This window comes from Photinus pyralis, unplaced genomic scaffold (assembly GCF_008802855.1).
Source record: "Photinus pyralis isolate 1611_PpyrPB1 unplaced genomic scaffold, Ppyr1.3 Ppyr1.4_LG4, whole genome shotgun sequence".
Classification (NCBI taxonomy): domain Eukaryota; kingdom Metazoa; phylum Arthropoda; class Insecta; order Coleoptera; family Lampyridae; genus Photinus; species Photinus pyralis.
In genome coordinates, this window is record NW_022170511.1 from 35,210,051 (window position 1) to 35,233,906 (window position 23,856).

At 34.1% G+C, this 23,856-nt stretch overlaps 2 protein-coding genes across 2 annotated transcripts in view; one reads left to right on the forward strand and one right to left on the reverse strand.

Moving 5' to 3' along the window:
- The window catches only part of LOC116167723 (head-specific guanylate cyclase), a 263,401-nt gene that overhangs the window by 97,423 nt on the left and 142,122 nt on the right, over positions 1 to 23,856 (reverse strand). The gene's annotated exons all lie outside the window — the stretch shown is intronic.
- LOC116167741 (general odorant-binding protein 19d-like) lies at positions 5,943 to 6,788 on the forward strand. The gene is made up of 6 exons (XM_031483238.1): positions 5,943 to 6,100; positions 6,151 to 6,235; positions 6,280 to 6,368; positions 6,419 to 6,539; positions 6,586 to 6,655; positions 6,701 to 6,788. The coding sequence occupies exons 1-6, from the start codon at positions 6,026 to 6,028 to the stop codon at positions 6,738 to 6,740; spliced, it is 480 nt and encodes a 159-aa protein (XP_031339098.1). The 5' UTR covers positions 5,943 to 6,025; the 3' UTR covers positions 6,741 to 6,788.

A 23,856-nucleotide genomic window follows, 5' to 3' on the forward strand; every position in this document is an offset into this window, starting at 1 on the left:
ATACAGGGTGATTCCTATAGTACCTGCCACCGTTTGGGAGCGTATAGGGGGTGCCTAGGGGAGTATTTTGATATAGGACACTTGGGGTCGGAAATCTAAAATAAGGGCGCCAGAACCAAATGTATCTTCTGGAATTTCACGCCTGTATGTAGGCAACCCAACCGACCGACGTTTCGCGCGGAGCGATGCAGAGCGAGTTAGCGCGAGGAAGCGACATGGGAGGGAAGGAGGGAAAACGACAGTCAAAAGCAATAACGTTTACAAGTGTTCAACGTGGCCACCGTTGTTTTCAATGCACTTCCTACATCTAGCCAACTATTATTATACTATTGCCATAGTGTTTATTCACTTGATACGCGTCGTTGCAGACGGGATTTCGTGGGTTTAAACAAATTCTGATCAAGTGTCAGCCACACATCGCCGCCTGAGATCGCTCCGTGTGCACCGCCGGCCGGTTGGGTTGCCTACCTACAGGCGCGAAATTCCAGAAGGTAAATTTGGCTCTGGCACCCTTAATTTAGATTTCCGACCCCAAGTGTCCTATATCAAAATACTCCCCTACGCACCACCTACACGCTCCCAAACGGTGGCAGGTACTATAGGAATCACCCTGTATATTTCAGCTACGGCCTGATGAAGCCCTATAAGGCGAAATCGATAGCCCATAGAAAAACAATAAAAATTATAGGTTTTTTATTTTACTTTGATTTATTAATTAACACGACAAAGCCTATCATGGGTTTTTCTTATATAGACTCACTTTCTACCTCCTCTCTACGAGTGGGGCAACAGAAGAAAGATTTCTCAACCGATGTAGTTGGAAATAGGTAGATGGTTGTACTCGGCACTGTTGGTAAATGAGAAGTTTGAGGATTCACAGATTTTTGCAACAATAGAAACAAAAAAACCATTGAATGCTTCTGAAACATCATCAGGTTCGGTGACTATAAGGCCATCAGTAGATACAATGTATTCCGTTTCGCATTTTACTTTATTATCCCCCAAAACATCGTTAAGAATGACCCATTGCTTCTTACATTAGTTTTATATTTCATTTCACATATACTATACTAGCATGATCAACTTCTACCGGATAAATAACAATGACATTGTATGCTGATATTATCACTACTTTCTTAAATAATATTGATCTAAAACAACTATCTCCCCTAGGGGCAAATTTATCAACTGACTAAAACCCATAAACTAGCCCATTAAACCACGACTAGTGTAAACCTGCAATTTTTTAAAAATGCCATCGATTACGTGAAAACTATTAGAAATGACCCAGCGAAGCCATGAAATGGCAATAAGAAAGAACAGAAAGGTATCATGCAAGGTAAATGTGGAAAAATTTAATAAAAGCGATCATTTGGACGAGTCGACAGTCAAAGGTCAGTTAGAAGAAAATGAAATGTATAGCAAGAGGTAAGTATTTCGATTCCCAAAAAAGAAGAAGGATTTGGTTAGATCTTTTGGAACAAACAGCTCAAATTCTCGTCTGTCTTCAGAGTGAATAAGCCCCCCGCAAAAGTTAATCAAGAAGGGACCCAACACTTCGAACAAGTCGAACTCTTACGGGAAAAAAATGCGCCGTATAAGTATAGCTGAAGATTAAAGCACCTAGAAAAGCAGTTGAAAAGAAAAAAAAAGCGAAAAATACAAAAAAAGAGCACCAGGGCAATCGACACCATTCGCAACCGTCCGAAAAGAATGTTGAAGTTTGATTTATAGGGAATCAAACTACATTATATCTAATGAAAGTGAAAAAAGAGATTGCTGAGCGAGGTAGTCATTCTCAGATTAAGAGCATTGGTAAATTTAGAAAACAGTCGTAATAAAGCAAATTTTGCTTGAAAATTTGTGAAAAACACAAATTATGCAGTATATCAGAATCTATCATATCACGAAAAATCTACAAAAAATACATACCTTCTAAAATAAAAAAGATATGAATTCTCATTTTGCAACAACCTTTCAAAAATATATGTTGTTTAATTTTTCATGTAGTTTCTTTGTCAAAATACTGCATTTTTCACGTTTTGATACAGATTTTTCTCAACTCCGTGATTACCCTCCTGAACTTCCGTGAAATTAAGGATGAAAACTAGGTATTTTTTTTAATTAAAAGCTAAGGCTGACAAAAAAATTTGGTTCAGAGGAGTTGAGTACTGCCGATTGTTAGAGCTTTTGGATATTCTTTAGAAGTTTTCACCCTTAAAAATCCACCCTTATTGTGGTTAATAAAAAAAAGTATTTACCCTCCCAAAAAGTTAATAATTTATTATTGACGCACAGTTGTTCAGTGTGCATTTTTCGAAGTATGATGTCAATTCGAGTGGGTCATATTGAACATCTGCTGAACCTATTTTTCTGGTGGAAAATATTTGAAATGTATCCCATGGTCGTATTTTGTTTGTTAATAAAAATTCAGATTTTCCAAAGCTGGTGATATTTTTTGAATCGCCCTGTATTATATATATAATATATATATACTATATATATATATATATTACAAATGCGTATAGGCTATGTAATGTATGTATAAGTGTGTATGTAAAATTCTAATGATATTAGTATACGGAAATATTATATCGATTTGTGCTTTCTTCTAAAAAAATTGGGATTCGTTTTTTAATCATAACTCCTTTATGATAGAAAATTCATAAAAAAACCATTTTGCAGGTTTTTACAAGAGCTACAAGGCTATTTACATCAAATCCATTTAAAACCCTTAGTTTTAAAATGGGGTGAGCTTAAAGGACTAAAACAAGGTAGCGCTCGCATATAAATACATGTTTTAAACGTCTATATCCATTACCACCTAAATAATGATATTTAGTAGGTAATGCTATATCTCAATTAATTTTTGTTGTACAGAACATTGCCGGCGAGGAAAATGTTTGGAATTAAAAAAGGTACACTTGGGTGTGTCGCATTTTTTACGTATCTCCAGTTGTTTTGTAATTCTTTTGAAAAGAAGGACGTTTTTCACAAAATTGCAGAAATTCGTTATTCACTTTTAGCTTCAATTATTACAAAATTTCTAAACTGGTCACACTTCTAGAATGTATTAATAATACGTAATTGAAGAAAACTGGAAAAGGGGAAGGCCGAATTTTAATTAGGGTTGTAATTAGGGGGTTGCTTGCGCTGATTTTTCCGCTGAAGTACGGATATACCTTATTTTCATCGTAACCCACTTACCCTTTATGCTAAAGTTTGTTTTTGAAAAAAAGAAAAAACGGTACTGCTAAAAAAAATATTCTACAAGTTTTTCTGGAAACATGAATAGTTTTATCATTATCTTACTGTGAAACTCTCTTTAGCGTTTGACGAACAAGAGCTAACGTTTAACAAGCCACAACTCGATTTGTATTTGGTCAATACAGCAATTTAAAAAAAAACGTTTTATTTGTTTTTTTAAAAGCTACATTTTGTTCTACACAGTTTTTTTTTATAAAATGCATACTTTTTTTCGCGAATAACCAATTAAAAACATTGTTCTTTCGGTCGCGAATAACTGGAGAAGTATTACCTTTCCAAAAAAAATGTATAGAACACTATTTGCTTAGAATTAATTTTTCTATCTATTTCTGTGTTAAAATTACAATAAAAAATTGCCACCCCGAGATGGAGTGACTGTGACAACCACCCCCAGAGTGAAAGCGCCCTTTGGCATGATATAGATTTTGATCCTTAGGTTATTCCTTACTTACTGTCAAAATTTCAAGTTAATCGATCCATTTTGAAAAAATTGCCAGGGCAAAACCTTCGTTTCTTGTACTATAGGTAATTCGATAGTGGGCAGTACTTAAACTGGTAGAATTAGTTTCAGAATTGAATTTATCAACAATCATTTTTGCAGCAGCATAAACCCAATAAAATTGATCTTCGAACTGTTTTCGAGCTTGTTCTTGTTCTAGAGGAATACAATCAAAACCACACCCGATATCGTTTTGGATGCATTTAAATTCATTGAGTACACTTTGAAACTTACATAAAAAAGGAAGATCTTGTAATACGATATCTGAATCCTCCGCTTTAATGTTATCAAAAAAGTTTTGAAAGCCCGTGAATTTATTTTTGATGGTTTTACGCTTATTAACCAACTTGTCAACTTTTCACACTCCTGAATAGAATAAAAAATGAAAGAAGAAATATTAAGTTTGCGTATTTGGGAGAGATATGCGATTACAGAGGAAAGAAAGGTGCATATTTGCAATGGCCCACCTGCTGTTCAAACTATAGCCAAGAGTTAGGAAGGTGCTGAATCAATAATGTCCTATCGTCAAGCGGCGTAGACGGTACGGCAACACTTGGGCAGATTCCGCAGGTCCTTTTATGGTAAAGTGGTGTAGATTGATTGTTAACGGTAGCACCAAGGGAGTAGAAGAAATCCAAAGATGCAGGACGGAATCTTCTTAAAAATTGACTGGAACTCCTCCAACTCTTACAGATATTCGGCTCGATGAGACCAAAATATGTAGGATTTTCTTTCTATTTGTACTCAGGGTTTATCTGAGGTGTAATGATTTCTTTGGAATTTTCGGAAATTGATCGAGACTGGACTCAAGGATTTTGTTTTGTAGCAAATGCCGGGGAGGAGAGGCGAGAAGAGATCATAAAAATTCTAAGTTTCAATTTTTGATTTATTGAAACTAGCTGGACAGGTTTTTTGTGGGTAGTGTAGTTGACTGCATGCCAGTGCACACAGCAATATTTTTGCCTTTTTTTTATTAATGATTACTTTTCATTATGTCACTAAAACGAAAGTTCAACTTGAAATTAACAAACATTTTTCGCCCATAGACATTTGCGAGAACATAATATGTGGGACAAAAGAGTTAATAAATTCAAACCATCTCTCCGAAATAAAAATGGCTTAACGAAACACTGAAAGAAGATTCGCCTCGCAAAATTCGCCCTTGGAATATTGGCCTCCAGATAAGCGAATACTAGTCCGGGTAAATTCGCCCCTGGAACATTTTTCGACGAAAATTTCACCCTCGGAATCAATAATACACATTTAAAAGCCATCAGAAACGAAGTTCCACCTACGGTCGTTTAATATTAATGATAGAGTGGGTTGATACTAAATGGTAGGTAGCGAATCTTCTGGAGGGAATTCTCTTGGAAGGCGAATTTACTAGGGTAGGTTTTTCCTGGAGAATTTACTGCACACACTTTAACAAAATTTAGTGCACGTGGGAAATTGAACACAACCACAAGCATTAAATTTTTTTCTTACAATTATAGAAGAAATGTTCGAAATAATTACGATCCCACAGCGAAAGGTCATGAGAAAAATACCATATAATGCAGGAGCTAAAGACTGCACAAAACACACTATAATAACCATTTATTTTGATTAAATTGTATAATTTTCGAGAGCATCATCGATTTTAAACCGCAATTAAACAATTTAATTTTTGAAATATGTGTAAATGGAGTTTAAATTAAGTTGCGGTAGATTATGTACGCGGAATAGATGCAGGATTAATAACTCCATTCGATTAAATAGAGACGAATCGAAGCTTAGTTTAAAAGAGGGTCGGTGATATTTTAACTAAGCGCTTTTATTCGTATCGATTTCTAATTCTTTCAATTGAAAATGCGGTTTGTATAGTGCAAAATCTAATTCTCATTCCCTTAACAAACCATCTCGGGAAAATGAAGTAAATAAATACACTTTCTACGCAATAAACTGAATGATATGTAATTAACCTTCTGAATTAAAGCCCGATATACCTGCTTTTCTTCTTTCAAGTAGAGCGACGCTAATAATATTACGTAAATTTTAAAATGATAATCACAAATAATAATTACCTGTCGCAAAATGCGGATGTACATCATCTTTTTACGGTACGCGGCCTAGCAATTTATAACCTAATATCCCTTTTTACAGATTTTCGTAATAAATCTTTTACAACATCTAATTTTGCCAATTATACTTCTATTATTGCAAGTCACGTTAGAGTTTTAGTGTAAATTCGCGGCGCATTTAAAAACGTAAGCATTTCTAATGCGACACGCGTCGGTCACAATGCAGCAATTAATCTCGCTTATGTTCATATCGCTGGCTGTAGCGTTTGCTAGTGTAAGTGCTTTTAAAGGCGCATATTTCACATTTAAGTGGATTGCTTTCAGGTGCCACCTGAAATAGCAAGCGAAATTCGAGAGTACGTGATCGGTGTTGGTGTTGAGTGTATAGCAGAAGTCGGCGCTTCCAATGGTAAGATCAAGTTTGCAAATCGACCATTTAGAGCCAACTTTTAGACGATATCAGCAAGATAATAAAGCATCAGCTGCCGGAAACCGAAAAGGGGAAATGCTTCGTGGCCTGCGTTTACAAGAAAATGAACATTGTAAATTTGCCATATTTTAAAGTAATATTCTTTAACTAGGACTATTTCAGCTGAACAGATCCGGAAAAATCGATAAGACGTCTTGGTATGCTATCTTAGACGAGTTAAAGTCTTTCGATTATGACACCTACAAGACGATTAGACCTATGGCAGACAGATGCCTAGCCACAGGTAACGTAGAAGGTCATTACTCTATTACTAAACGCGGTTGTTTTAGTAACGAATTCGCATGACGAATGTGAGACGGCTACCAACTTACTGGGGTGTATGTTTCATGAAAGCAAATGGTAAGTTAGTTTTGATCGGAACTAGTATGAGATTATACTTTTTAGTGATATTCCAAATGGCGAAAAGTGCATCTTTGATTTCTAAAATTGTCGTAAGTTAGTTTCTGTAGATTTGAAAGAGTAATAAATATCTAATAATAATAATAATAATAGTCGTTTATTGAGTTGCCGTTTACAAGTTTATGATAGTAACTAAAAAATAATTTATGTGACAACCCAAAAGGGCGAAGTTCAGATTGGTACGGCATCCATACCATCTGCTCTCCCACTTAACCCTTTTAAAACAAATTGTTAAATCATTTATGGCAGCTAAGACATATTGGAGAAACAAGTAAAAGAACAAAAAACGCCATTAATTTATTGATTCTGCAGTAAAGACTTGTAAAAGAGCCTCTTAAATGACAGTGTCTCACAAGATTTTAAAGCCGGACTGACGGAATTATAAATTTTGCAGATGTTATAACTGAATGAACGTTGATATAGAGCAGTTTTATGAATCGGTACCGTTAGAATATTCTTTGATCTAATGTTGATACTATGGACATCCGTTCTAAGAGTTACTTTATTAAATAGGTAAGATGGCTTTTGATAAGCAATTATGCGATGATATACACAAGCAGAATGTAACAACCTTCGATCAGACATACTTAACCATTTTAATTCTTTTAACTTGTGACTAATGTGATCCCGTCTTCTTAATCAAGTAATGTTATGTCGAGGGGTTGATGGGGGACCATAAACCTACCTTTGCACAAATATTGTAGTAAATATTTACATAATTCGTTGAATCTCAAAATGTCATCGTCGTCAAATAACATTTTTCAAATGCATTTTATGTACGGGGAAATTTACATGGAACACCCTGAAGGTTTAAGTATGCGTGTTTATAAATTGCAGCGGAATCTTTATGGTTTAAAACAATCCCCAAAATGCTGGAACGAACGGTCCAAGGATGTTTTAATATCATTTGAGAGTATGACCTGTGAATGCGCCACATTATCTTTATTGAAGAACTTTAAACGAAACAAAAATTTAGATTTGCAATCCATCGAGGTTAAGGTTTTCTAACAGTGTTTTATAACACTATCTCAAGTTTCCATTGAAACTTTCAGGAAATTTAACAAGGTTCATTCCTTATAATCCGTAAGTTCGCGCGAAATGTGGCCCTTCTAAAAGAGTTCCTTTGTTAAACTGCAGTTAGGAAGACATCGATTTTCCTACCGAGAGAAAAAGTTTTCTAACTCCTTTTAGAAATATTACGGAAACGCTTTACTATATTTAACCAAAGCAGGAAAAATGGTCTTATTCATATTTAAAACACTTCTTTTCCTCTGGTGCTCATTACGTGGGAGACTTTTACAAAATTTCGAGTTAGTTCCAGTTGGTTTCTAACTAACAAGAAAATCTTAATTGCGACATTATAATTATACGAAAGCGTGACTGTCATCATCACCTGCCTATATGACAATTTCGGTAAAGTTGACGAGGGTGCAACTAATTACTCACTTTCTAATCGATTATACATGAGACATTCCGGCGAGCATCCAATCAGTGCTAATTAAATCGCGTTAGCTTTATTTGCGAACTTCGTTACCACTTTAATTAATTAATTACAACAAAAGAAATCCCAGTTTTTCTTTCCCCCAAGTGTATTTCTTGTGGTTTAGACAATTTGGAGAAAGAATGTACCTATGAACGTTTCCGCAGTTCCAGGTGTCCGATAAAGTTACTGGCTGTAGTTTCCACTTCAAATGGAGGCTATACAACTTGCTTATCTGTTGATTGTAGAACTTGTGTAGTGTTTGAAATGTATCCACCCGTTCCCACAAAACATAACTTTCTACCAAACTGATAGTTTATCTGGAAGCTACCTAAATAATGACCGAGGGTTTTACTGGTGTGCTCATCAATTATGCAATTTATTGGCCGGTGTGGGATTCCGTGCTTCCTCTTCATTGTAAATTAATGTCTCAATAATAAGCCGCAGGAAGTAGCATTTTATTCAACGGACGGAAAAACAAGTCACACAGATAGAGAGAGGATGACTTTAAGAACTTTTAATGAACCACTTATTTTATGTTACCCTTTTAATAGCATCGAATATAACCCTTTATTATCTGTATACACGGGCTAAATTTGTTACGGAACTTTTTCATCTAGAACAGCGCCACCCTCCCGTTAAATTAGAAAGTTTCGGGCAAACAATTTGAGGAAGGAATTTAATTTTGATACAAAAATGGAGATTGAATAGCGAAATTTGAATGAAATATTCTGTATCATCATGTAGCAACAGGAAGGGAGCAATTTAAGGAACGCCGCGGGTATAAGTAAAATAAAGGATGTGAGGTGGAACATATCCTACCTCTCATATAAATAAAAGTTCAAATCATACTAGCGCATTAAATATTAATATGTAATATTTACAAGTGTATAAATAAATGACAGTATAGGTAGCAACCCCAATAGTACGTTTTTAGCGTATTTTTCATAAACAATTCAGATCCTATCTTTTTATCTGAGGGTTTTTGATTGGTTGAACGAAAAGAATTTTGCGTAAGGCGTAATATTAGTAAGCGCTATTGAAAATCATAAAGAGTATTTTAAAAAAGTATAAATTTACAAAAATGCAAGGAGGAAAATCGTACCTAGGTTTTTTAGGGAGCATTACTGAAAAAAAAGCAGTCAGGGCTTTTACTGGTAGGTTTATGAAGAGAAGAGTGTCTCAATGCTACGCATCACGATGCGGTAAAGATGGCGTTTCTGCTTAGATAAATGTGTGTTGTGTTAACGCCACGTTGACCGGTAGTAGTGCAGGGATGACATAACCGAAATTTGCACCCCATAACAAACTGGTTTCTAGAATATAACAAAAAAACGCTCGAATGAGTCACATTGGTTACTTTAATTTTCATCACTTTATTTCAATAAAGAGTACAGTGCATGGCGCGTTTTGGCGAAGCTGGCGTTATCAAGTGTAATGATAATTGGCGGTGTGTTTGAAAGACCTCGAGAAAGGAGTTTTTTTTATTGTGTAAGTGACATTTCGTTAAATAGTGGAATTAACAAAAAAAAAGACACTAGCTGGTTCGCGACGGTTGGCGGATTTGGCTCCCCAATTTAAAAACGCAGAAAATTTCGTTTTCGTTTTCCATTTGGAATAACTAGAAAATTCCACGGGCGCATAGGAGAGTATTCGGGGCACAAACCAAGCGCATACGATCACTAAAAAGAACGCTAAATTGGAATACTAGGGGGACAGTATGGAATGTTGTATTTGGAATAACTGAAAACGGCAAGGGCGCAACCGAAAGTATTCGGGGCGCAATCTCAGCGCAATCGGTCGCTATGTGAAAAAATAATTTTTTAGAAATTTGGGAGCAGTTATGAATTTGGCCCTCCCAAATTTAAGTTTATTGTAATTTTGAAACCAACCGAGGGCAATCTAAATGCAACTCGAATGCAAAGGAGCACATACAATGCACAATCCATTTCAAAAACGAAATTACTTGCTTTCTAAAAGTAGGGGGCCCAATTCACATTGTGCTATTTACTTTTAATCGGGATTTCCGCACGATTTGGTAGACCTAGTTTGTCACTATTATAATAGTGTTGTGCAGAAACAAGGTAACTACAGTTGTGAGAGAAGTTTAAAACGGTGTCACTTTTTTTTGAAAAAGTCTGTCAGGTTGGAAAATCAAGCAGTTACTGCAAAGTGAGGCCTTCTGTTAAAGTTCTCTCATTATTTAGGTAAGTAAGTACAGCTGATTTTTTTAAATGCAAATTATAGTTCATGATTTTAAAAGATTGCTTGTTTTAGGAGCTTTCCGAAAATGTACGAGTATAATATGTTATACCTATTTTCAATAATAAGCTCTCTACAATAAATTTTGTTTGAAAATAAACACCAAAAAATATAGTCGCCTATGAAACACTTTCTATCTCAAACATCTTGTTGCAATCAGGATTTGTAATGATTGAACTGCTTCAAACGCTCTTTCTACATTTCCCCGTAATTCTTTCCCATCAGTTGTAGTCTTGTAGAAGGATATTTACAAATTTTAGGCGACACTGAACCCAGCATCGGCGGCTCCACTCCAGTGTAAAATTTTTAGGGGCCGCACTAGGACACCTTTCGGGCAGACCACCAATTTGCTTTTAAAAGATAGCTGAAAAGTTTTTGTCACTCGTATCCACTACTGGGCTACTGGGCGACAAAAAGTCTTTACTAGGCGGCGCTAGTGTCGCCGTACTTTATAGCTTAAAATATGCTCTGCCTCATTGCGAACGAGCAATTTAGAATTTCCAAAGTCTGCGAAGTGTATTTGATATAAACTCTGAGGACATATTATGTATCTCGGATACGGCATCACGCACACAGTATTCTCATGTAAAAGCGGTCTAAATACCTTTGACATTTCCTTGTACCTTGTTAGTAAGATGCTTCCTATTTATTCACTAAAACAAATTTTCATATTCTATGTTTTACTGGATTTGGATATTGCACCTATAAACTTTTCTTCTGCTTTTGCAATACGCCATTGAATGGACGGTGTATTATCTTCTTCAAGCTAAAGACATTTTTTTTAGAAAAATGGTGATTTTTCTAGTGACTTTTCCTACTTGTAAATGAAAAAATTATACAAGACGAAGGAACGAGAGATCGCCCTATCATAATCCCGGACTTTGTTAAAGATACTCAGGTATACTTGAAGGGTAGACAGTTGTCAACAAATAATCAAAGAAACGACAAACGAAATCGATCTATTAATAGTCTGAGTGCCTGCTGACATAAAGTGCTATTTATTAATACCCTCCTGTAACTTCTTGTATCGCTTCATTATGGCGAGTCTACCACTTTTTCTATCTATGAAATTTTTCGTACTCGCGGCGTTTCTCCTCCATTTCTTTTCGAAAATACTAAATTTTGTATCGTAAAAAATTTATAGATACTGTGTTTCTAAAAAGTTTAATCGAAAGGGAACATTGTAAAACTCCTGAAAAAACAATTGTCGGACAAAAATGTTGGAGCGTTAGGGGTGTCTACCGAGTGAAACGTGCAAAAATAATTACTCGAAAAAATTTATAGATATCCAGCTGATATTAGCAACATTTCTTGAGAATTATGTCTATAATGATATTTTAACATTGTCCGACAAAATACTTTTACCGATTTTGCAGTCCGACGCACGAAAATTGACAGTTTTACGAGGACTAAAAATTTATTGATATCCATGTTTTTTTAAATTTGTTTGTTCATACATGAAGTATACAATATAGTTAATAAGTTGTCCGACAAAAAAATATTGGCTTATACGTGAAAAAAAGGAAAACGTTTTTTTTTTGCTGCTTGGAGTATGTGTGTTTGATCTTTGATGTAAATGTTGATATCTCAGTTCGAACAATTTTATTGCAAAGTTTTCTATTTAATTCAATAATTTCGCTGCAAATTTGTTTAATTTCTACTTTTACATGATAAAAAGGCTTCTAAAGGACGCCTAACTTGATGCAACCAAATTGACTACCTACAACCTACAACAAATGAAGATCTGTCTGTCATATTAATTAATTTGAATATTATCGTTATAGCATTGACTTCCGTGTTCTAATTTTCGTTCGTGTGCGATTTAATGAACTAAAAAAAATTTGACATTTGCAATTCGTATAGTGCCGATTACAGTTAAAGGAGATTAAGAGATTTATTTTCTGTGAAGTCAAAGCAACATTGGAAGAAATTTTTTATTTATTACGATAATATACCTATTTTTAATTATTTATTTCAGATATTTTGTAAAATAAATTAACTTTTGAATTTAGTAATAAATGTCTTTATTTCTAACTAATAATTAATATGACATCCAGATCTTTATTTGTTTCAAGAAGTTATTTTGGTTGCATAAAATTAGGCGTCTTTCAGAAGACTTTTCCGCTTGAAAGTAGACCTAGGAAATCCCTATGTCTACACTTCTACATGCATATCACTGTATAAATGTTGTTTTCATAATGTATACTTAAATATTTAATATTTAATTTGTATTAATGTTGTTTTTCTTGAAGTGCATTGTCGTCTGCTTCAACATCTACCTCGACGTCAACATTTAACCCATCTGAAGCAAGTGCATTCCCATCTTTTGCTTCAACGTCTGTCGCAATATAATATTATATATATAGCTTTATTGACGGCCAAGCCAATATTTTAGACTTTAATTTCAATAACATATTTTACTTAATATGTAGTCAAAATAACGCACTTTAGTAAAAAATAATTATATATGATTAGATATTAATCGTATGAATAAATTCAAATTACTTAAACTACTATTCAAAAAAAAATAATAATAATCGAACAAATCTAAATCTAAATCTAAATCTAAATCGCTCCTACAATGCCAACAAAAAAAAAACAAAAAAACAGTAAAAAGTGAAATGTTATGTCGATGTCTTGGTTAAAAATTGTCGTTTCAGAAGGTCTGCGATGAGTTTAGTTGATAAATAAAACAAGTCTATTTCTGGAAACTCGTTGCATGTAGCAGGGATCCTTGCTAACGGTTGACTAATAGTGTAGTTGTATCGATAGGTACCTTCTTTAAAAAGTTGTCTTGATCGGGTAGTTCTTTGAGGTATCGTGAATTGGAGAGCACTGAGAAGCTTTGGACAATCCAGAGTTCCTTTTAGTAGTTTAGCTGCGATTAGAACATCATATTAACTATTTCCACGTTCCCCACCTTCATTCTAATAGGTTATTAAACCTAGTCATTGTTATTGTGCACCTCATCAAGCATATTGAAGAAAACAATTTCTTTTAAATTTCTTTTTTGTCCGAATGAAGATTGGTTACGATATATTTGTCGGACACTTGTACCACGTATTAAGTACGTTTCTAAGAGATATTAATTTTTTTTGTCCGACAAATATTAATAAATTTTTGGTCCTCGTAAAAATGTCAATTTTCGCGCGTCGGACTGCAAAATGAGTATAAGTATTTTGTCGGACAATGTTAAAATATCATTATAGGCATAATTCTCAAAAATGTTGCTAATATCAGCTGGATATCTATAAATTTTTTCGAGTAATTATTTTTGCACGTTTCACTCGGTAGACACCCTTAACGCTCCAACATTTTTGTCCGACAATTGTTTTTGAGGGGTTTTACAAGGTTCTCTTTCGATTAATTTTTTTTAGAAAAACAGTATCTATAAATTTTTTACGATACCAAATTTAGTATTTTTGAAAAATAATGGAGGAGAAACGCCGCGAGTACGAAAAATTTCATAGATAGAAAAAGTGGTAGACTCGCCATAATGAAGCGATACAAGAAGTTACAGAAGGGTATTAATAAATAGGACTTTATGTCGGCAGGCACTCAGACTATAAAGTGTGTTGATTAAAGTCAAATTTTAGTATATAAATGATATAAAATTACTATTTGGTTTACTCGTAAATTGCGATCAAACGACAAAAGCATTTTAATAAATTAGATAACGAAGCATGAGGTTATAATCGCATATAGCTAACTAGAATAATACTATATCCATTTTCAAGACGATTACCCTCGTTTAACTATAATGTGAGCAAACTTTAACTATATATGTATGCTTAATATAACTACAACCTCTTGGGCACCGGTTCTGTTTACTATAACGAAATTTTTATCATCATTGAGAGAAAATTAGATTGCAAGCTCATCCATTAGTCAAAATCGTTTGGACTACACCTTGAAATTCATGAAGTGTGTACAACAAAAACAGCTAACCACCCACCTATAGAAATATGATCGCTCGATAGAGTTTACAGAAAGAAAAAGGTGTAACTACTCTCAAAACCCAAATGATCAGCCCTGCGATGTAACGGAAACGTTAAATCGAATATTTACCCGAATATACACGGGGTGAAATAAGCGAATGGATGCTTTTGATTAGCGGACTCTTACCGCATGCAGTTCACTTCTGCAGTGGAAATATTCTTTCCCCGTTTCCACACAGGGTTGCATTGGAAACCAAAAATATATAATTCTAGCATACATCATGCTTCAAACGCATACCTAACGTCTTCCGTTACATTCTGCACTCATTGTAACAACCGCCGTTTCAGTAGGTCATAATATATTTCCTTTTTACATACAATTTGTACCGACAAAAAAGTAAAACAATAATACTAATTAGACAAACTCTCGCCCTAACAGTTATGTGTAATTATGTGACCATTGATTTGATTGTGCTTTCATTAATTAGGCACCGCCTCGCCATGCCTGTTTCTGCATCTGTGCAACTGTAGAAAATACAACCCCATTGAATTCTTAAATGCATCGAGACCATCTTTCGAAGATATCGTCATTTAATATCTGGAGGTAGACATGTGAATTTACAACTGTCCCAATCTAAGACCTCCAAAGTTATTAAAAATTACCACGTTGTTCCCAATTAATCTTCCTTGTAGCATGGCGTTAAAGACATAAATAAGTTGTTAGGCAAGTAAATATTTGCATAATTCAAGCACTCCCTCCAACCCTACACGCATGACTAAATATTTACAAGATTAATAGGTTTCAGCAACTATTAAAGACGCGACCGAATTTACGCTAAAGTTGAATTATAAATGAATTAATGTAGCGTTGAGGGCAGGAATGAAGAGTGTATTGATTATTTTGTCAAATAATTCCAATAAGCCTTTGTCAGAATCCTTTGGTTGTCGGTCCTGAAGGATAATTTGTCGCAAATTTCCTTTACACATGAAGGCATTCTTATTACTAAACTTTCCCAAAAGAAAAACTGTTAGCTAATATTGACAAATACAGAAAACTTCGGTATTGACCTCTATCTGTACCTAATTCCTGTTTTACTATTTTTTTAAATTAACCTACTTTTATACGAAAAAGTACAAACGCGTGTTTTATAATTCCAACAAAAACGTAAACCCCATTTGCACCCCAAAGCGTAGGTGTGATGACCTCGCTTCATATAGCCGGTCATATTGTCGGGAATTTTCTACGTTTAAAATTTAAAATATATCTCAACAAGTTGTTGAATAATTATTAATAATTTCTTTCCTATTGTTTAATATATTGTGAAGCAACATGATTTTATATTCAGTTGACGAAAAGCTACGACTTTGCTATTTCAATTCAGGGTATTTATTCTGGTAGATGTTTCATTCATTCACTTCAAAGGTATGTAACGAATTTAGTCTAAAGTAACAGAAATGATTCCTACAGATAGACGTCAAGCATAACGCATTTCAATTCAAGAGCAAGAAAAATTGAAGGAGAGTTAAAGCACAGATAGTATATTTAAATCTGTGGTGAAAGGAATTAAATTATCCACATTATGAACTTTAGCGCCCGGTATTAGTACTAGATGAAGACCCACCTTCTACATGGTATAGCATTATCATGTTGAAAGAAACCTTGCAATTCGTCATTTAAATTTAATTTCAGTTAACAATTTTAGTTTGGGAAATTTTGGGTGATAAGATTTCAATTTCAATTGTGTTGTGATGGTAAAAGTTTTGTTACGTGTGAGGTGTACCTACAGCGTCTTAATTAATATTAATATTCGTTCACCTATGTCTCCTTGCAACCGAAGAAACAGAAAAATAGTGAATTGTTAGTTAAGCATACAGGGTCAGGTAAAAAAGTTATCGATCTCATTTTTTTAAATCGGACATCCTGTAGATTTTAGTATTAGGTTGTGGCAAATTGCACTTTTTTTAAGAATAAATAAAACATAACTTCCATTCATTTTCAAACACTTTTTTTGGTAATCGAAGTATCAGTTATGACATTTGATTTGAAAAATAGTATCTGCCAAATGGCCTCCTCATGCAGTTTGGCAAACGTCCACTCTTTTGTTAAAATTTTCCAACAAATCCAAAAAATAATACAACTGGGGGTAAATTAACGTCACCATTTCTGATTTAAAATGTAATTTACCCACAGTGTAACTATTCGTTGCAAATTGGTAGCCTTGACAAAACTGTTACCTATGTAAAACGAAAAGATAATGTAGACAAATGGTTGTGAAAATAAATGGATCAAACAGGAAAGGACAGGAGGATTACATTTAGAGGTTATGTTTAGTATTGGTTCAGCATCACATGCGTTGCGGCAAATGGTTACTAAAATCATGTGTCATAAGAGCGGTACAGGCAATGGATTAAGGATCGCACTGTATTTAACAGCAAAGTAACACCTCACTTTAAGACGAGCTTCTTTCGTGAACGAAAAGTCTACGTTTCGCCCATTTTCGTGAGGGGCTTCGTCAGGACAAAAAAACAAAAATAACTGTTACCAAAGAACAAACGAGAGAAGCACTCACTACAGCTACACTAACTGCACATGTTGGAACACCGAAAAAGAAAATGCTAAACTGACACACCAGCGAATGGGATAACAGATTTCCAGAGCGAACAGAGTTATCGAATGAAACTGTTTCTTTCGTACTAATTGCCTTCACTGTCTATTGAGGTCGGCCATATGAGGCAAACAAGAAAAGAAACATTATAGGGGTGGTTCCTAAAAATTAGTGTTTCATTCTCATATATCAATGTTAGGGTTTATCGTTAAACCCAAACTTCAACACCATAAAAAACTGGAAAAACAGTTAGGCAATTGTAACTCCCCTTTCAAGTATATAATTCGAGTATACATTTTACCTATACACAGTAGAGTGTTTTGAGTTTAAACAAAATGGATTACTCCCTTCCATTAGAGTGAATATAACCGTTTATTGTAAAACGCAGCACGTTGAACGAAATGTTTTACCGAATAAGTAAGCCCATTTCTCTTTCGGGACAAATAGACGGGCACTAATAAAATTTACGGATTGAGGGGTTCAACACAAATCCTGTAATATTAGAATAAATATCGGCGACAACGGCCTCTTTGCCTTTTAATTATACGGAAACTCTTGAAATAAACAAAGGGCGTTTGATCGGTAGGCAGGAGTTAAATTTACGGTCTTTAATAAATGAAAACATACACCTTCGTTTTCTTAATATACTTCAGCCTGTCATCGCCAGGCTTCTGTATATATCACACCGTCGACATATCAAACGTGGACACGTCCTATTATCATCTAAGCTCTTTGTACTTGTCTCAGGTCTACTATTCCTTTAAACCCTTGTTGTATTTCATTGTAAGCAACTTAATTCGTCGAAAACATGAAACTACAATTTTCATTACTAGTAACGTTTCATATAATTGAAACTTTTTATACCTAACACCTTTTGCCAATTTTTCTCTGCATTCCATATGATTTTAATGAATAAAATGGCGCATACAGCGAGTTGTAGGGCTTTTCAAATTTCACGTCTAAACGAATTTTTTAATTGGAAAAAATTAACAAGCTTTGTTCCACGCACTACAAAATCTTGTACATATATAAAGTACCTACATAACAAAAACCTTATGATTCTATAATATGCGTATTACTAGAAACTAGACCCTTTCATACCTATATACTGACTAGTGAAGGAGAATGAAGATCCAACAAATGGAAATTGAATCAATGCTCTTGTAGTTTACATCAAATCCCCTTAAAGAAAAACCTAAGGATCATTATTATGGGTATATTTCCCACTTTATACAAGAGTGTGCCTACATTTTTCTGCTGAGAGGTGATCCAATTTGAATGAAATCTGTGCTTACTTCATTTCACAAGCGAAAATGTCTTGCGTTTTACCGTACCTATTTCGTGCACTGAAAGAAAAGTTTACTAATGATTAAAAAAAATTTAATTGCAGCAATAAAATATCTGACTTAAATAGGCGCCAAATCAGTTGCTTTGTTATGGCTATCAAAATGGTTTTGTTAAATTTTAGGGAATAGCGCATAGCTATGGTAAGTAAGGATATTTTCTTACCAGTAGCCTCCTGCATAATTAAGATTGATAGCTATATTATATTTATCTACTAGTGCTGACAAAATTTTTAATTGCCAGCATACTGTTCTTTAGTAACTCTTATTCATCACAATAGTTGCGATTAGCAGAAACTTTGGCTATACTATTGTAAGTGTACTAGTGGTTAGTATATTTTTTATTTGGCAGTATTCATGTTCTTTAATGACCCTTAGTCAGAAGATGAGTTGGGATTAGTAGATATGTATTAGCTTTAACTTGACTGCTATAATATGAATGCTAGTATGGTTAGCATATTTTTTATTTCCGGCTATAAAGTTGTCTAATAACCTCTAATCAAAAGAAAAGTTGTGATTAGTAGAAGCTTTATAGGGCCCACTTCACTTGAAGAGTCACAAGCGTAGAATGCTATATTAATGGCATTTGAATCACTTACTTAACTCGCTCTAAAAAAATTGAACCATAGGTACAAAACAAAATTATTTTTATGCATAAAAATAAATGTTTTTGTAGTATAGTTTATATATAAACGAAATAAAAAATATACAAGTAGGTATAGGCGCAGCTACCTAGTGAAACGAACTAAACGATATTCTAAACAGATAGAAAACTTATATTTAATAATTGAACATTAAAATGACAACGGAATATTACTCACTCTACATGTAAGTAAAGTAGTTATAAAAATAAAAACTCATTTGACTAAAAATTACACAGAAAAATACATTATTCAGTTATTGGAAAAAGTATGCCAATAAGAATGTCAACTTTACAAAGAAAAAAGATCCTTAATTAAATATCTAAAAAGTTTAAACAATCCAATATTTCAAAACACTGTGATAAACATTTTGTTATCATGCTTGACTATGGAATAAGTGTCAATATTTTCAATATCGTCTAAAAAGAGGCACACCTTGGTTTCTGTAAATTCAACCTCATAAGAAAAGCTGTGCGTATGAAATTCAACTACTTTCAACTTTTTACTAATAAAACATACCTGGTTTGAGTTATTTATTGATATTTTAAAAATGTTACCAAATTCAGGAACTGTTCACTGTTCACAAACCCACGCGTGAATGAACGATCCGCACTTCTGTTTGCTGATTGCACAAAAATTAATCTGCCATCTCGTCTGCCATCCACTTACAATGATTCATTTACAAATTGTAACAATTAAACAGTCTGCTAACACTTATTATACGCTTGAATTATTAGGAAAAACAATAAGAAATATAATTGCGACAACTATACGTGTACAAAATACTAGCTTAGCTTAAGCAAAGTGTTTCACTTAACTGGGAAACATAATGTTATTAGCTTATCGATGAAGTGCTACAATTAAACCGTTTACTAATGCTTATAATATGTCTGTATTGGATAAGCAATAATTCAAGAAATCTAATTGTGGTTACTACTAAATTGTGTAAAAAGACTCTCATACAAAAATGTTAGCTTAGAACAAGCAGGTTGACAAATTATCATTACAAAACACGGTCAGCAAAACTGATCCTTTTGCGGTTATTTTAGTACTCAATAATGGTAAATATATAAATTTGTTGTGGCTAAAAATTTCTAATTATGACAAGTATAGTATTTTCAATCAGCCGCTTTAATTGGCAGCGTTTTCTCAGTGTGTACTTATAATATGACGGAGTCGGGATAATTAATTCCATGTATTGTGGGCCCCCAAGGCGTACTCGGTAGTGATGGTTCATATGAGCATGTACACTAAAAATAATAAGCGCATAGCAAACTGAATTTATCGAAAAATAATTGGGAAATACTAGCCGACAAGGAGAAATAGAAATTCAATTATCCTTACAATTAAATATCGGTCTGATGTAATTAAGGAGTCAGAGAGAAAATAGTGGTATTTCAATGTAAGAAAATAAAAATGAATTCGATCAGAGATTTTAAATTGCGGGTGCGGTCATTGTCAATTGAATTTCTGTGATTATTCCTCCTTTACCATTCACCACCACATACTAGAGTTTCGTAAAGTAACCAACCTTGTAATTAAGAATTAGTTAAGTTAAATAAAAAGTTGTGTCCTAATTGAAGCATTAAATAAAATAGTTCAGTAAACATTGGTAGAAAATATCTCCATAACCATAAAGAAATAATATTACTATCTCGTATAACTTTTGATTGAGAAGTCTGATCGAAAAAGTACGAATTGTTTTGGATTCTACGCACCAAAATTAATAAGAAAAAGTGTTTTCCCGAGAAATTTTGGTGCAGTCGATTTTTGGTAAAAAAGGAAGGTTATACACTGTCTTTTTTTGAGGCCCTCAAAAAAAATTGTCTCAGATCGACCCGGAAAAAAAATTTTCTTATAGAATGTGATGCAAAACTAAAAGTAGGCGACTTAACCTGAAAGGTCATTTACGATATGTTTGCCTTTACTACAAGCATCTGTGGTTAAAATTTCCAATAAATATCTTAACAAATAAGAATGTTGATAATGCGCAGCCTGCGCATCGCACATTAATCGTCTAGATTTTTCTTGGCTCAGGTGCTAGAGCCATAAACTACCAAATGCAAAAACAATTAACTAAATATCTTGAAAACTGTAGGAGTAGTTAAGGCCTCGGACAGAGAAAGTGGCTACAATAGCGCCCCCTTTCCTTGGAAATGCGTTAAAAAGATTGGACACAATTACGTTTAGAACTAGAACCGTTATAAATGTGAACCAGAACCGTTATTCCAATAGGTCCGGACCGTTTGAACCGAAAAAAAAAATCGAAACCGGAACCGCAATTATGTTTAGAACCGGAACCCGGACCGGAACCGTTACAAATATTTTCCCGCTAAAAATGTCAAAACCGGAACCCTTATTTGCAATAGGTCCAGATCCCTGGTTACAACCCTTTTAATTTTCTTTCGAAATTGGTTTCTAGTCTACGAGTATATCAAGGGACTAAAATGTGTGTTTTAATCCAGAGGGTGCAGTGCAACAAGCACTCGCTTACGGTACATAATTATTAACTAAATTCGGGTGAGAAAATTCCTATCAGACGCAATACAATCAGTTTTCATTTGAGAGGATGCAACCTACTGTACCCCCTGTACGAAAAACTATTAGGGTGTAAAGAAAACCAGAAAATTTCGATTCCTTCCGAAGATATTCCAGAAACACCAATATTCGCCGATTTGCTTTTAATTTTTTTCTGATGTTACAAAAAAAAAAAATTATTTGTACAACTAGAGAACACACGAGCATAGCTGAAATTACAATCAAAATTGAAAAATTATCGTATGCAATAATGAAATTTGACACATAGCAATCTAGATTCGGGTATGTTTCAATTTTAGATGCCATTATTAACACAGCAATTGTTTTTTACTTTCCTCACTAGAGAAGAAAATCACATTTTTGTACTCATTGAATGGAAAGATAATGTTTCCAAGCATCCTCGATGCACGGGAAAACGACTTTCCCGCATCGCGGTGTTTTTTAGTTTCCACTGGAGAGAAGGGGTTATGCGCGTTCCTCGGTTGGTAGTACTTATTGAAGTCAACGAACGTCATGTCATGGTTAACTGTCATCTGCTGTAAAGTCAATTAAACCGTTGGTTGAGGGTATTTAGTGCGATTAATCGGAAATAGACGTACACTAAGTTTTACGTAAATATATAAACAAGAACTTATAACGCAATCAAATTATTTTTCAGAATTGGAACTCAAGAAAAAGTAAAATTTATTGTTAAAACGTCTTAAAATGTGACCAGTGATATTCTGCAACTATTCGCATATGCAGTTTAAGAAAGCACATATTTTTCTACACCCACTTCCACCTGTGAGGCACCCCTCGGTAGGCGCCCGCCACTAGTTTTCGAAAAAATATAATTTATTAGAAAAATGTTTCCAAACATTTTTACACTTGGTTCAAAAGTACAAAGATTGTAGTGATATAAATTAACACACACAAAGCTTCCAAGGATTTTAAATGTAACGAGTGTATTTACGCAACTCAAGATATTCAGTGCAAACGATGCAATGCCGTGACCAGTAGCACTCATTGCAAAGGCAAAGTATGTATTAACCAAAGATGTGGAAGTTTTAAATGTGACCAGTGCATTATTAAAAGTGGGTAGTTACAAAATTATGTTACCAACCAAACATATGATTGTGTTACCAACTCATGATTAAAAAAAAGCTAATTTACAAAACTTTATTAATTTTGACCTTTTTTTACGCAATTCGTTACAAAAAATATTGTACCTAACTCTTTCGGAAAGAATTTTCCCGCATTCGCACTAAATGCAGCACTCCCTACGGTCGTGCTGCAAACAAAGTGCTCATGCGGGAAAATTAACTTACCGAACTTGTTAGGTAAATAACTATTTCTTCACCCTTCACATCGACATATCGGACATTGTAATTTATCACAAAAAAACTTCGCCGTATGGGCCAATTTTCATTTTTTTAATTTTGCATAGGTATATTTGCAAAAAAATTATTAATTTCGCTAATATTCAAGGCACTCGATCGTTTGGCACGGCGATCGAAAGAGGAAGGATGCCATTTTTACCGCCATAAAAAATCAAAAGCGTCTATGCAGTACGACATCAAAATGAAAATTGGAGAACTAATCTAAATGGGCGTAAAATGTGCACTTACCGCTGAAATTCTTTGGACTTTTGGTTACTAACCATTACTTTAGAGATAACCTTTCTTAGATAATATGCTTACCATCCCTACAGTACAGTCGTAAGTGTGTTAAATCAGAATCGACATGAAAGTTCATTTTTTCAGAAATTTTCGTGAAAAATTTAGTATGTAATTCCGTTTTTTTTTTGCTAAAATCGACGTTAAACTACGAGATTAAGTGACTGCAAAAGTTTATAAGAGATTTGAGATCTCTTAGTGACCTTTTTGGGGTCCTAGTTAGGGTCTCAATGATTGACGCTGACTCAAAATCGCATTAATTAAATTAAAAATAGAAAATATTATTACACCCCAAAACCGATGACACAAACGCAAAATACACCATTTTTGGCGGTATTCATGCGAAATATACTCACTCTAGTGGAGACCAACCTATACCATGAAATTGGCACAAAAACAAAACAAATTTCTTTTCACTTCTAGGATATTCGAACAACAGGCAACCAAACCCTAACTACATTATCACAACGATAAAAAAATTACACAATGGTAAAACAATAATAAAGGGAGAGATTTTCAATACAACGTTTCGTTACGGAGAAATTATCATCAACTTTATTATTTTATATAGTTCGTAAAAAAAGTACATACTGTACTGAGTCGCATTTTTTATTACGAGTATAAAGATGGAGAATGGACAAATGTCCTGGAAAATGAAAAATTTCTCCGCTTTCGAAC